Source organism: Felis catus, chromosome D4 (genome assembly GCF_018350175.1).
Source record: "Felis catus isolate Fca126 chromosome D4, F.catus_Fca126_mat1.0, whole genome shotgun sequence".
In the NCBI taxonomy this organism is placed as follows: domain Eukaryota; kingdom Metazoa; phylum Chordata; class Mammalia; order Carnivora; family Felidae; genus Felis; species Felis catus.
The window spans coordinates 85,841,387-85,857,416 of record NC_058380.1 but is presented as its reverse complement, the minus strand read 5'-3'; the positions used below and the strand labels follow the sequence as shown (position 1 = coordinate 85,857,416).

General features: G+C 47.1%; 1 protein-coding gene across 8 annotated transcripts in view; it reads right to left on the bottom strand.

Annotated features, from left to right (window-relative positions):
- Positions 1-16,030, bottom strand: part of GARNL3 (GTPase activating Rap/RanGAP domain like 3) — a 149,783-nt gene that overhangs the window by 72,193 nt on the left and 61,560 nt on the right. For 7 of the 8 annotated variants that reach the window (XM_045043198.1, XM_023242730.2, XM_011288430.3 and 4 more), the window contains one exon: positions 10,268-10,342. The exons of the other annotated variant lie outside the window; for it this stretch is intronic. In XM_045043198.1, coding sequence (XP_044899133.1) covers positions 10,268-10,342 — 75 coding nt within the window. The remainder of the gene's footprint in view (positions 1-10,267; positions 10,343-16,030) is intronic. 8 annotated transcript variants of the gene reach the window in all.

Below are 16,030 nucleotides of genomic sequence, written 5' to 3'. Positions count from 1 at the left end.
TGGAGCCTGCTTGGGCTTCTGTGTCTCCCTCTCTCTGCCCCTTCCCTGTTCGTGCACTGTCTCTGTCTCTGTCTCTCTCTCTCTCTCTGTCTCTCTCTCTCTCTCTCCCTCTCTCTCTCAAGAATAAACAAACATTAAAAGAATTTTAACAAAAGTTACCTACTTTTGACTTCACTGAATCCTTAACTAAAATTGGGGGAGGAGAACCCAACACCAAAAAAGTTGTGAGTCTCGCAGGGCAAGACACTTCCTGTCCCTTGTTAAAAATCACATATGATGAGGCGTAAAGACAAGAATACACACAAGAACTGACAAAAGAAAGGATACTAAACAAAGAAACAAAACAAAGAAGCACCTCTGTCCAAAGACCCCAGAACGACTCTAAAAATGAGTTCCGATTTCTGATGATAAGTAACCGAAGTGGACAGTATAAAGGGCACAAATCTTGAGTGAATCATAAATGATATTTAAAATATGTATATGCCCTTGTGTGACCATTCCCTGGATCAAGACAGAAAATAGTGTCAGTACCCCAGAAGGCTCCTTCACTCACTTTGCCCACTCAATACCCAATCATACTCTGAAAGGTAACCATTCTCCTGACTTCTGTCACCACAATTCATTTTACTTGCTCTTGAACCTCACAGAAATGAAATCGGATCATGTGTATTTGCGTCGGGCTCTGTTCTTCAGCATCGAGTCTATGACATTCATCCAGGTTGGGGATGTAGGAACAGTTCATTCTCTCCTGTTGCCATGTAGCAGTCCCCCATACGAACGCCACAGTGTATGTATTCACCATTCAGTTGATGGACATACGGACTGTTTCCAATTTGGGGTCATTAAGAATAAAGTCCCATCAACATTCTTGTGTCTGTCTTTTGCGGGACATAAGCGCTCACTGCTGTTAGGTATACATCCGGGGATCAGGGGAGACAAACGTTCAGTTTTAGTATATGTTGCCAAACTTCCAAAGGGGATGTGCCAATTTACACTACTGGTAAGACGGGGAGAGTTCTAGCTTCTCCACATCTTCTGACCAGCTCTTAGCATGTCATTTTCGTGTTAGCAGTTCTGGAGTGGGCGCAGAAGTGCCTAACTGTGGCTTTAATACTGCAACAAACCCTAACTCTTTTAAGGATGACCTACTGCACAGAGGATTTCAGAGATACAGAAACTTTGTTTGCAACATTTAAGGTGACAATGACACCAGGAACACTTTACTTGACATCAACAAGCAAGTTCAGAGGAAATATTTTTTTAATTTTTATTAAAAAAATTTTTTTTATGTTTGTTTATTTTTGTGAGAGAGGGAGGGACAGAGCGTGAGCAGGGGAGGGGCAGACAGAGAGGGAAACACAGAATCTGAAGCAGGCTCCAGGCTCTGAGCCGTCGGCATGGAGCCCGACACGGGGCTTGAACTCACAAACCACGAGATCATGACCTGAGCTGAAGTCGGACGCTCAGCCGACTGAGCCACGCAGGCGCCCCCAGAGGAAATATTCTAATGGGCTCAATTGCCAGATAACTAAAGCTTAACACTGCAGATGCCCACACTTAGGCCATTGTTTGTTTGTTTATTTAATTAATTTATTCGTTAGATGTTTATTTTGAGAGAGAGAGTGCGCATGTTCGTGGGGGAGGGGTAAGGGAGAGAGAGAATCCCAAGCAGGCTCCACACTCACCACAGAGCCCTAAGTGGGGCTCGATCCCATGACTGGAAGATCATGACCCTAGCCAATATCGAGAGTTGGACACTCAACCTACTGAGCCACCCAGGCTCTTACTATGTTATGCCCTTTGAGATAAAGGTTTGCTAAAAGGCATTATGAAGAGTAATACATAAACTCAAATTCTTCTACGCAACAGATGTGCCTGAACATGCCAACAGTGTTAAATGAGTCCTGAGACTAAGAAATCCTGAATCATCCCTGCATTGAATTCCAAGGCCCACAAAACCTCTTTGTTGACCTTCATGGTCTTTTCTTCACCTCGTTTATACGTGTGGGATGAGAAGGTGAGAAACTGAATGAATCTGGCCAGGATATTTTGAGGAGAATGTAATCAGAATCCACATATAACACCCTCATTTTATCTGACTATTCGCTCATGGTTGACTTGAAGCAGGAAAGCCACACAACATGGGCTACAGACGAGACCCCTCGTTTTATATAATGCCTGGGAGTTTTCATAGTTTTTTTCCAGAGTGAAGTTCAGTTAGTGAGTGAATGCATTTATTTCAGTTTCTAGGTTTAAGTTGCAGAGGGAACACTGGCAGTAAAGAATATGGTCTTTAAAAAAAATACACTAAGATCTTTGGAATTGCAAATGGAAACGTAAGCTGGTTGAAAAAACTGAAACCACGCATAAATTAACATCCCTTTCTCTTCCCCATCTTCCACGCCCTGGTACACAGCCTTTCCCTCTAATAACCATTCTACCAGGTTGGTATGGATAGTCCCAGACCTTTGTACGCATTCATAAAGGTGTGTTTACTATGTACGTACGTGCACACGTCACACGTCCGCATCCACGTGCATATATACACATACATTCATAACACACATGTATATGCATATACACACAATTTCTTTTCATAAATGGGATGGTTGTGTAGCTATTACACCGAGGCTTATTTTTTTTCCACTAAAGAAAATATCTTAGAAATATTTCTATGCCGGTACATTCAGATCGACCTTGTTCTTTTTGACTATATGGATTTTTTAAAAAATTAAACACTACTGTTGAGTAGAGATGTGCAAAATATGTAAACAGCATAAAAAGGGTTTGACGTGGAAAGTTGAGGTTTTCCGACTTCTTTCCTGACCTGCCGCTTCCCTTCTCCAGAGGCAATCGCTGTTAAATTCTTCTGTGTCCTTTTGGAGACTCTCTTGCATATTGACAGACATATTTGTCTTTCTTTTTGGTCTGCTTTTAAGGAAATGGGATGATAAACTAATCATTCCGGAACTTGCTTTTAGGACTAATCCTATCGTGAACATTTTGCTATGGTAGGCACCAAAGCTTCATTCTTTCTAACAGCTACTAAGCATTACACTGTATAAATGTATCATGATTTATGTAATTATTCCTCTACTGATGGAAATGGAAGTTGTTTCCAGGTGTTGTTTTTTTTTTTTTTTTTCTATTTTAAATAATGCTATAATACACCTCCTAGCAGCACTGCTGGCCAAATGGCATACACATTTTTGATTATTGCTAATTGCCCTCCCAAAAGACTGTACTTGTTTACATATACCCCAACAGTGTGTAAGAGAATCCCCCCACGTGAGGGAAGGGAGATTTATGAAGAGCTCAAAGACTGCCCCTCTGTTCCACAATATACTAATTGATACATACAAGCGAGCCGTAAGGGAGGTCTCCAGTGATCCACCCAGGGGTCACACTCATTTTAATTAATAATCTGAACGAGCACGCAGATGGCAGAAGCAGCACACTGGAAGGTATTTTCAAGCTTCTCAGGGCGTTAGCTAACAGGACAGGTGACAGAATCAAGATGTCAAAAAAAACCTCTTGACCATAAGCAGTTATGAGACACGCTGATGAGATGAAATTCAGTATGGACAATGCAAAACCCTACTCGGGGACAAGTCCAAACTGCACGAGTACAGGACGGGGAAGGCCAGGGGCTGCAAAGCAGGGATTGGTGCTCATTTTACCCACCAGGAAACCGAGTCTCGGAGAAGCTGGGTCGTAAACTGGCGAGTGATAGAGCTGAGGCGGGAACCCAAGTTTGCTCGACTCCCAAAACGGTCTACACACTACACATACCATGACGCCACCTCACAGCCCAGTAAGAGCGCACGTGAGAAAGACTGAGGTGAGGGGTAGCATGTGGAAGGTTCTTAATGAGGCTTCAGACAAAGAGAGCGTGCAAAGGACAGAAGGGGACGAGTGTGCTCCACCCTGTGGCTGTGGGGGGTGCACCCGGAGCCCCGAAATCAGTTCTGAGCACCTCAACTTGACACTAAACAACCTCTCCGGTGGCAGGAGCAGCAGTGAGGCTGGCGCTAAGTGGAACGGAGTCCACGTCTTAGGGGAAAGGCAGCAGATGTCCTGGAATGCTTGAGGGCCTATCATGCTGAAGAGGGCTAAGCCGTACACCGTGGGCTACAGAAAATGTAAACAGAAATGCTGAGTGGAAAATACAGATGATCAATACCATCCCATAAAAAGAACCCTTGGAATTTCCCGAGCGACGAGGGTAGCAGGAGTTTCTTTTGTGGTAAGGAGGTGACACTTGCTGGGTGTCTGCAGAGCTGTAGGATGGGCCTGGCTGTTGGAAAAGACCAAGCCTTGATCAGAAGCTTGTAGCTTTCAGCCCCAAGGTGAAGCCTGTGGGAGGGGAGGGGCTGCAGAATGACTTAATCATTGGCCCAACGATTTATCATTACGCTTACGTGCTGGAACCCCTTCGTGATGGGGTCCGGGGATCTTCCAAGGTGCTGGGAGGATGGTCCTCCCGGCAGGAGCATGGAAGGTCCGTGCCCGGTGCATCTCTCCCATTTGGAGGCTCCTAAGTCGCACCCTTTGTAATAAACTGGTGATAGTAAGTAAAGTGCTTTCTGAAATTCTGAGTCGTTTTAGTAAATTATTGGACCTGGGGGGCGGGGGGTTGTGAGAACCTCCAACTTTGCAGCCAAGTGGGACAGAAGTGTGGGTGACCGGGGACCTGATACTTGCACCTGGTGTCTGAAGTGAGGGCAGTCAGAATTGAACTGAACTGTAGGACACTCAGCTGGTGTCCAGCAGAAAACAACTGATGGAGGAGGAAGCAAGTTTCCCTTTCTAGCTGGGGTATTCAAGCAGGGGCCGATGAGCTCCCTGTGGTGAAGTTGCTGCAGGGGCTCATGACTCACGCAGGGTGCGGGCCTGGCCTAGATGAACTCTAAGGCAGTAAGGAATAGTTGACGGATGGGTGCTGATCTGCAAACTTCTTATCAGTCCAGGGCCAAGTGTATAGCCATGGAGAGCAAGCATCTAGGAACATTTACAAGCAACTTGAGGTTCCTGTGACACCGAAGTCATGTTCAGTGGATTCATTTCTTTAAATAGAATCCAGACCTATCTGGGTGTTAGAAAATTTGGTGGGGAGTTATACCAACGGGGTGCTGTATACTGGTCGCGCATAGGAGGGCCACACTGAGTTCTACGAGCGATTGGAAATAAAAAAGTGGGTCCTTTACCATCAGTGGTCTCAGAAACACTGCTCGGCCTCACTGTGACATCCCTGGGACCCATCCTATCTGGGTAGGGCTTTTCCTCTTACTTTGCACCAAGCCCCCTCAATGTTTTCCCCACGGTACTTACCAAAATTTGCTATCCTCTTATTGTGTCTGTGTTACTTGCTGTTTTGACTGCTCCCCCTGCCAGTCTAAGAGGCCACCAGGGCAGGGACGTCCGCAGTCTTACTCCTGAGTGGCCAGTGCACTGGCTGTCCGGCACCGAGAAAGGATCCAAAGAATGAAGGTGGAATGACTTGACATGCTGCGTGAAAGGCACTCCTGATGCAGCTTGGGTTTTGGGTAATGATGGGCTAGGTCATTCAGCCCATGCTCCCACTGAAAAAACTAAAACTACTAGAAAAATATTAAAAACATCTCCTTAAAAGCCCTGGAGTGCTCGTAAGATAGTCAGGAATTACCAGCCCAAACAGGCAAGAGGGAAGCCAGAGAGGTAAGAGGACCATGGATATCTTTTTAGCTTGAGGATACGTGTCAATCCTAGCAAAACTAAACTTGGGGCAAAGAATCAAAACCCCAGACCTGCTGAAGCAGGGAAGTCTAATAGGAGACCCAGCCCACATGATGCTAGGGCCCCAAAGGGTTACACGTCGAAGGAAAACGTGAATCAGAAGAGACCCCTCTACCCCAAAGACTAGAGGGCAGGTTGCCACAGTGCGGAGCAGAGCCAGGCGGGGAGCGCCTCTGAGGTGTCGTGTCCACAAGCCAGGCTTCACGTAAACTTTCAGCTCCGTTCTGCATCACTGGGGTGGTTTGGGAAGTCTCAAGCTGGGAATTTAGTTTACGGTGTCTGGCAAAAGAAAATGCAAACCCTCACTCCGATTCTGACATCGGCTCAAATTTGTTTTTTCCCCCGTCACCAAGCATTTCTCCGACACCAGCTGGGTGTTCTGAAACCCCACTCCATTCTGACACCATCTCCCTGGAGACAGCCTCAGATCCCACAGGTGAAGGGCTCCGTCTTACCAGACCGCCTTCCTTCTGCCACAGATGTCTATCTCAAGACCAGGTTGTCATTTGTCCTTCTGACCAACTGGCTACAGATTGGAGGTTCCAATGACCCCCTCCTGCGTTCGATTAATTTGCTAGAGCGGCTAACAGGACTCAAGAGAAACATTTTACTCACTAGATTGCTGGCTTAACTACTAACTAGATTTATTATAAAAGGATGTAACTCAGGAACAGCCAGACAGAACAGACTCATAGGATGAGGTATGGGGATGCCCTCTGGGCCTGCCACTCTCCCCATATCTCCCGTGTTCCCCACCCAGAAGCTCTCTGAACCCCGTCCTTTGGGTTTTTATGGAGACTTCATTGATCGATTAAATCACCGATTGAACTGGGATTGATTAAATCATTGGCCGTTGGCAACTGAACTCAGTCTTCAGCACTTCTCTTCTCCTTGGAGGTTGGGAGTCAGGGGTGGGATGAAAAGCTCTACCCGCTGCAAGTGGGTGGGAAATTTCTCTAGTAGCCAGGCCCCCATCCCTAGGGGCTTTCCTATAGTCACTTCATTAATGTGACAAAAGATACCTTTATCACCCTCTCACTTAGGACACTCAAGCGTTTGGGCAGCTCTGCGTCAGGAAGTGGGCCAAAGACCAAACATATATTTCTTATTTTGAATCACAAGGTAACATTGCCTACCAAAAGGCAGCTCAGCCTAGGTCTCCTATTAGTCCTGAAAATTCATTTTCTAGAACAACACCGGCACATCACTAGGCGGCTGCGTGCACAGAGAAACACAGGACACTACCACACCACGAGCACAGGCCGGCTTCACATACTGCAGTTCTCCGTCACAGATGGTAAAATCAGTGTACTGATGATGTGTAAAGAAATCAAGGCAAATTCGACATTATCTTCAACGGAACGGTAAGTCTAAGAAGTGACTGAGCCGGGGCGCCTGGGTGGCTCAGTTGGCTAAGGGCCCGAATCTAGATTTCGGCTCAGGCCATGATCTCACGGTTCATGAGATCAAGCCCTGAGTCGGGCTCTGGGTGCTGACAGCATGAAGCCTGTTTGGGATTCTCAGTCTCCCCCTCTTTGTCTGCCCCTCCCCTGCTCACGCTCTCGCGCTCTTTCTCCCACAAGATAAACAAATAAAAACTTAAAGAAAAAAGGAAGTGACTGAGCCACCTTGAACTAGACAAAGTTTCTTTGAAATGATACGAAAAGCACGAGCAACAAAAAGAAAAAAAATAGATGGACGAGACATTAAATTTAAAAACTTCTGCGCTTCAAAAAACACAGTCAAGAAGGTGAAAACACAGTCTGCGGAATGGGGGAGGATTTTTGCGAATCGCGTATCTGATAAAGGTCTAGGATCCGTATGGTATAAACAGCTCTTAAAATTCAATAAAAGGAGAAACAGCCCAATAATGAAATTACTTTGCAATTTGTTTCTTTGTGTGTTTGAAAAATTTTAAGCAAGCTCCATATATCGTCCCTTCTAGTGCACTGATGGCTTTAACTAACTTAGAGCAGGCCAGCTTTTTTTTTTGCCCCGAGTCTCATGTGGCACTAAGGTCTTTTATCAGAGTGTACGTTACACTGGCCGGAGGCTTTTAACTAAAGACCATCAATACAAAACACAGGCGCAGCGCTCCAACTCAACGCTCATGCTCAGTGGTTCAGGTAGAAACAAAACTGAAAACAGTGTTTGAACCCTGATATCATATTTCCCAGAGAAGCAATCTGAGACAGGACTGTGTTTTTTTTTTTTTTTTTAAATTTTTTTTTCCAACGTTTATTTATTTTTGGGACAGAGAGAGACAGAGCATGAACGGGGGAGGGGCAGAGAGAGAGGGAGACACAGAATAGGAAACAGGCTCCAGGCTCCGAGCCATCAGCCCAGAGCCCGACGCGGGGCTTGAACCCACAGGCTGCGAGATCGTGACCTGGCTGAAGTCGGACGCTTAACCGACTGCGCCACCCAGGCGCCCCCAGGACTGTGTTTTGAACACAACAGACCACAGTGATTTGTGAAATCAATAACTCCACCAAATGGTTCCAAAGATGTTAAGTGAACTGCCCACAGTCACGCTGCTGGTGAGTTGTGGACTCACCATTTGAACCCAGGCGGTCTGACTCCAGAACCTCCGGTGGTGATTTCTAATCCCTCCGGTCCAGAGGCATGGCCAGAGGACTTAGACAGGTGAGGAGTGTTTCGTGAGCCTAGGACCACATTTAAGTCTGTCTTTGGAAGTGTAGATTTCCTCTAGACGTCGGTTCCGGCAGGGGGCAGAGTGGTGCTTACGTGGGGTGGGGAAAGTCCAGTACAGCTTGCTCATTCGAGGCTGGGCTAACATTCTGCAAAACTTTTGGTAGCACGAGGATGTCTTGAGGCACAAAAACCTCTGGGGTCTCTTGGTACTTAGGTTTTCAAACTAGAAACTCAGCACGGTGGCTGCTAGCTTTGTGAGCACTGGAAAATGAAGGCTTAAGTGTTTCTGCTTCTGGCTTAGCTCCTGGGACACAGTTGGCTGCCCGAGTCTGCGGTAATAAGACTGTCTTATTTCAGGAGCTGGGCCATTTGGGGAGGGCTGTTTCCAAGCTTCAGAAGCAAATTCCCCCGGGAGTTCCTTCCTCTGCGTGGGTCAGTTGACATCATTTTGGAAAAGGAGTAAGTGGGCGCCTATTCAGAGGTCTGGCCTAAGACGGGATGGCCTCCTCATGCCTCACGGAGCAATGGCGAGGATACCATGTCTGGGTATGTGAAGTTAAGGCCACAGCTGAGATGAGAGAGAATCTCCCGAATGCCGTGGCCTTCCAAGTTAAATCCATAGCCTTTCACCAAGAATCTGATTAAGGAGGTGGTCAGAAGCAAGGCTGGCAAGACAGCGGCGATCGTGTTAACAACCACAACCACAACCACGATCACTCTTACAGCTACTGCTTATTGAGTGCATACTAGATGGCGGGCACAGTTCCAACAGCTTTATCAGCTTGGCTCACTTATTCTTTTCAATAATCCTGAGACACTTATATTTTATAGATGAAGAAACCGAGGCTCGGAAGGGCTGGGTCACTTGCTCAGGGACATACTGCTAGAAGGTAGGGGAGGTATAACTTGAACCCAGGCTTGTCTGACTCCAAAGCTGGGCTAGGGGCTGCTAAAGCACTCTGACGGCCTGTCTCTCAGAGAGGGAGCAGAGAAGGAAAATGGGGGATTACACCAGACTCTGTGTGTAGTTCTGGGAGGCAGACCTCAAAGAGTAGAGTGGGCAGTGGAAGTCTGAAGAAAGACCAGGACGGTGCATCCCTGCGGCCGGCAGCAAGGAAGACCAGGAGACCCCAGAAAGAGGGCTTGGGCCCAGGGACGGTGGACAGGCACCCTGCCCTGGTGTCTTCTTGGAATGAAGACAACATGTGGTAATTGCAGTAACTCTTGCCTCTCTCTCCCGAGCCCTGTGTTGCTCACGTGGCACAGCCAAGCCGACTAGCTTGGCCAAGGGGAAGAGCTGGGATTCTGGGGCCAAACACAAAAGGTGTCATGGCTGTGAATTCTTCTTCGGTTCCACTGCTGGCAGACTACACCTTTATGTCTCCCTGGCTTTATTATAGATCTCTTTCTTTTTTTTTTTTTTAATGTTTATTTTTGAGAGAGCGCAAGCGAGAGAGGGGCAGCGAGGGGGGACACACAGGATCTGAAGCAGGGCTCCAATTCGTGAACCATGAGATCATGACCTGAGCTGAAGTCGGACGCTCAACCGACTGAGCCACCCAGGTGGCCCTATTAAAGATCTTTTAAAGGGTCTGCATCACCCTATTACCGGCACCGTTCATACAAAGAATAATGGCATTTTCCCTTCACGTCTGCTTCAAGTGAAGCTCTAAAGAGCTCCATTTAGCTCTTCCTAGGCTGCACTGAGGCAAGTGTTCTGTGGTAACGAGCATCACAAACGCCTCACTGCTGTATCGCAGGTGCTACAGCCATGGCTTAGCTCCTGGGGCTATAATCACGTGCTTGGTGACAATACAGGGGGACGGGGCTTCCTTACCTCATCTGAAGAGCCATTTTCCACTCTGAACCTTCCAGCCCTTTGGATGGCTCCATCGGCGTCACTAGAAATAAGCTAGGAGACAAGAGAGCTCTCAGTTAGGTAGCTGGGTCACCATGTGAAAAGCCCCTCTGTCCGTCTGTGTCCGCCCCATAAGTAAGCCAAATCCTATGAGAGCTGGAGGGCCCAGCCTAGGAGAGAACGGTCTTTCTGAAGCTCTGCCAGCCAAGCCCTCACACAGTCGGCCCCCACAGTCTTTAGGAAGCTGGAGAGTGAGGACTCCCTGCCCCCTACAACCCACGAGAGTAGGGAAACAAGAGCATCAAATCTAAACGTGAACATTTGAATAAAATCTAAACGTGGACATATTGCAAAGCTGAACAAATATTAAAGTAATGCTCCCTGGAAAAACAACCTTAATACGCATCACATGTGGACAAGTGCAGCTCACAGATGGCAAAACTGAAAGCCAAGTCTCAAGTTCGGCCGTCTTCACAGGAAGGCCTAAAAAACAATCAATGGCTGGCATGAACTCAAGGCTCTACTAACATCACAGAAAGCTCTTGTGCCTCAGTTTTAAACGGTCTCCACAAGGCCAATTAGCCCCTTCCCAGGCAGGCGGGCTCAGTGTGAGCTCTGGCAACATGATGCTTGCAAACAGGCCGTCTTCAAGAAGCTCACTGGTAGGGTGACACGAGTGAGATCGGGCGTTGGTGCGTCAGTCCGAAAATGACTGATCCAAGATTTCATTTATTTTCTCCCCAAACGCCTAGATTTCTCAGTAGCAACTTGGGAAAATGACATGTCTTTTTTTTTTTTTTTTAAACTTTTAAATCTGTCTACAATTTGTAGCAAAGATGTGGCAAAAATTTCCATTTCCCAGACTCATTAGAAAGTGCTTGCCCCGGCAGGGGTGGGGGACACTTCTTACCTAACTCAAGACTCGCCTGGTCAAACACGTACACAATTTCTTAAGAAAGATTGTTAGCTCATAGGTTTGCTCGTGTTAAGAGATATGAAGGTGTGGAAATGGAAGAAAATCAGAGGAAAACTTCCCAAGGACAACGATTTGCAAAAGGCTTATAAATCTTTTCCACGATAATTATAAAAATAACAGTATCTATTTTTTCTAAATTTTTTAAAATGTTTATTTTTGACAGAGAGAGAGAGACAGAGCATGAGTGGGGGAGGGGCAGAGAGAGAGGGAGACACAGAATTGGAAGCAGGCTCCAGGCTCTGAGCTGTCAGCACAGAGCCCGACGCGGGGCTCAAACTCACAGACCGCGAGATCATGACCTGGGCCGAAGTCGGACACTCAACCGACTGAGCCACCCAGGCGCCCCAACAGTATCTATTTTTTATTGAGCGTTTATCCACGCCCTGTACTCTTCTGACCTTCACATGCATTGTCTCATTTAACTCTCAAAACAGCAAAACAGGTGGGTACCATCACTGTTCTCATTTACCAATGAGGAAACTGAGGCAGAGAAAGGTAAATAAAATAACCAGTTGTAGTCACATACTGGTTAGTACGTGGTAGGCCTGGGGATGTGAACACAGGCAGACAGACTTCAGAAACCCATTATCCTTACCTAACCGTCCAGCATGGAAAGTCCACGGAAAGGCGCAGGTTTTAAACCTATTCTTTATCCTGCAAAACCATTTCTAAAAATAAATGAAAGGATTTTTATATGTATGTTTAGCTATTTATGGCATCAGATTATTCCACGGTCGGTAAACTGAAGATGAGCCACAGAGACTGTGTGGTATAGAATTTATCCCTGCCTGGGGCACCTGGGTGGCTCAGTCGGTTAAGTGTCTGACTTTGGCTCAGGTCATGATCTCACAGTCCGTGGGTTCAAGCCCCGCATCGGGCTCTATGCTGACAGCGTGGAACCTGCTTTGGATCTGTCTCCCTCTCTCTGCCCCTCCCCTGCTCGGTTGCGCACACACTCTCTCTCTCAAAATATAAACATTAAAAAAAAAGAACTTAACCCTGCCCAACAGAGGTGTGGCCTTTGGCCTCGGCTTCGGAGAGGTGATCTCTGAGCCCTGGAAATGTTCTGCAGGAGTGTCTATGTACCTGGGACTTTGAGCCGTACGGGAGAAGAACATGAGTTGTGGTGGGGGCTTTGGCTTACACGGTATGAGATCTACCTCTGGACACCAAGGCTCAGGTGAGCCTCCCTGGTGCATGTACTGCCACATGTCCTTGCCAGGAGGAGTTAATGCTGTCCGTGACCCCGCTGGGAGAGGACACCAGGAAGCTGCGTATGGAACCCTCCTGGATTCTGTCCCGCGTGCCTGTTCCCTTGGCTGATCCTAATCTGTAACCTTTTGCTGTAATAAACCATAAACGAGTTTAACAGCCTTACCTAGACTCTGTGAGTCTCCTTCTGGCAAATGATTGAACCTGAGAGTAGCCCTGGGACCCCTGTGCTCTGTAGTGAATGTCAAAAGTGAGGTCTGGTAGGCTGTTGCCTAGTTTAGAGAGGCCGATTCTAAAGTATAAGGGCAAGATGAACGCAGTTCTCCTGGTTTCACTGCCATTTTCACAGGGGGAACTATAGAGGATTCAGTGTCAATTTCTTCTTTGCCTATGAGCTTCTACTCATGGTCTGTTAAAATATTAAAATTGAGGCCACAGCAAACAGGTTTCAAGTCAAGTGTTCTTGGTGTAGGCTGCCTCAAGGGCTTTGGGAGAAGTGTTCTGAGGTCGCATCTGGAGAGGAAAGAGAGCTGCAGTCAATTAATTACGTCTGACACAGGTGTATAAAGAGACAGGAGGATGAGCACTCCCCTGAATTAGAGGTTGGTAGATACAGTCCTTGCTGGAGCTGGTAACAACCAGAATTCAAAGGCTTGGGAGAAGAGCTGACAGTCATTCACTGATTCACTCATTCACTCATACAACAAATACAGAATGTCGACCACTATATTCCAGACACTGACGGGCACAGGCAATAATGCCCTTTCCTGGGCTGAGATCAGAACAAGAAGGTTATTGCTTGTCTTGCTTCAAAGGTTCAAGAAGCAGAAAGGAAGAACATGTCCAATGATCCGATGGCTGGAAGGAATCTGGCTCCCTCTGAACTTAGGATCCCGAAACCCACAGGCACTGAACTCGGGCCTCAGGCTGACCTGGTTTTAACTCTCTCGCCTTTCCCGTCTCTACCACCAGCATCCGCACCCAAGTCGCTGTCATCTTTCCCCCAGATGACTGCAACCGCCTCCTAGGAGGTTGATGCACCCAGGCACCCTTGCTTCTCTCCGACCCAGTCTGCACACCGTAGCCGGGCGATTTTGGCAAACTGCATCTGTGACTGTCCCACGATCTCACCTCTGTCCACACTGCTCCTTCTCACCAGAGGCCCTGCAAGGAAGGCCTCTCCCATTTTCCCCTAAAGAACTCCTGCTCACCTTTCAAATTCACTGCAGTCAGGGGACTTCCCCGCTCTTGCTGCCTGGGAAAAGTTCTAGAGCAGTCCTGTTGAGTTGTGAGTTACATTTCTTTGTGCGATTACTTGATTCATGCTGTTTCTTCTCATGTGCTCCCTCTACTCCCCAACGATAAGCTCCATGGAGACAGCGATTATGTTGGTTTTTCTCCCCACTGCATCCCCAAAGCTAAGCACACTGTCTGACGGTATAAATGTTCACTAAATACTTTGCAAATAAAACATATGTGAGTGGGCCGAGGCCAAATTCCTACTGAAATGACCAAAGGAATATAAAAATGCAGGCAAGATCGATGCCAGTTCTGGAAACCAGAGGTTCATGACTCAAGCAAGAAATTTCCAGGAAATCCTACCAGGTCTATCATAAAGGAAAGACCAAAGTGAAGGACAGGCCAAAGGACCTAAATCACCACGTGCAAGGGAAAGTGAAGCTTCGCAGTAACTGAATCAGATCTAGCACATCAGACTGGCACCCTGAGCTCCTGCTGGCAGGGCCTGCCTCAGGTGAGTGTGGGTGTGAGGGCAGTAGGTGGGCGGGTGACTTATAGGTCACGCTGGCAAAGTGATTTGGTGCTGGCACGCAGAATGGCAGTCCCAGGGCTCCCCCTCACAGCTGGTCTGGGCAGCTGGCTAAATAAAGCAGAAGGTACCAGGCTGGCTGGTCCTGACGAAGACTGGAACACCAGCCGACGCGAAAGGAAACAGTGCTCCAATGAACTTGGCGATGAGGACGATAGCGATGCAGAAAAAAATCCTTCTGATGCAGCAGAGAAGCTATTTCTGTCCACAGTTTCTTTTCTGTTATTCCTCATACCTGTGATCTGGCCAACTGAAACTACAGGAAATTGAAACTCTCCCCATCATTGGAAGATCTGACTCAGGAATGAAAGTGTCTGTCAGAACCCATCTAAATGTCCGAGACTATACAATGCAGAAGTCCCCGGCCCCAGCTCTTCCTATGGGGTGCAGGGTTCTGGCTACCACCAAGATCCACTCCAGCCAACTTCTACAGTAATGGAGCGTAGCTGGGCTCATGGCTAGACCAGTGTCCCTCAAGGTGGCTGTCTGACTTAATTCCTTTCGCTTGAAGGTGGCTCCAAGTCCCAGGTGGCATGTAGCGAGCTAGGCCCGTGTGCCTCAACTTTTCCTCTAGGAGATACCAAAAAGAACAATGAACAAATCCCAGGGAAAGCAAGGGGAAGGAATCAATAAAAATATCAGAGTAGAAATTATAGATTCAAAAAGACAGTAGAATCAATAAACACATCCAAGAAATCACAAGCAAGTCTGATTTTAAAGAGCAAGGAACAAACACAAATGCAGAGCCATAATATAGAAAATATAACTAAGAAGAAAGAGATTTTTTTTTTTAAAAGCTGGACAGAATGCTCCATGAGATGACGCGAGCATTCCCAAAACCTTCAAGGAAACGGACATTCTCCAGGAAGGTATACAAAATGAAAACTGGTTTCAGAAATGAAATACCAGTGGCTACATGTAGAGCTGGGGCGGTAGTCAGAACATGGCCCCACAGAGGGGGCCCTGGCTCAGAGGGACTTCTGAGGCCAGGGCCCCGTCCCCCACATGACAGCACATGCTCACTCACAGGGAGGCGGCCAAGGGTCCCCTCAAAGAAGAAAGGAGCAGAAGCCCTTTGCATTCGTTTTGATGCAGAAGTTCAGGGAAAGGGGGTTCACATGTATGTGACATCAGTGATAGGAAAGGGGACGGGATTTTTATTTTATTTTCCTTTATCTTGTCTCCCATCTGTGATTTGGTCATACGCCAAAGGAAGGGCCGTGCTGAGGAAAGCTGCCCGAGAGAGAGAAAAAGAAGGCGGTGAATCAGACGACCACTTGGCTAGCGAGGGATTCCTTCAGAGTTCTTGCCCTGCCCAATACTGCAGCCACCGGCCCCATTTAAATTTATTTTTCCATCACTTACAAGAAAAGATAATAAAGTTCGCTTCCTCAGTTGCACTAGTGACACTCGGATGCTTGGTGTTTCCACGTGGCTACTAGACTGGACGGTACAAATCACAAATTGCCACAGTCCCAGAAAGTTCTGTCAGACAGGACTGTGACGTGCTGGACATGGAGGTCACTCTGGGTGACTGGGACCAAACCGGTTTCTCAGGCTGAAATTCCTTCAGTTAGTTAAATACACTAAAAACGCTGGAAATTCATGGAAATTTAACATCTTGAGTAGAGGCTTTGGTCCAAACTCAGCCAAACCATAACAGATTCATTTAACACTAAACTGTGTTCAATGTAATAGATGTTTTGTTTCTGGAAAAAAAGGTAAT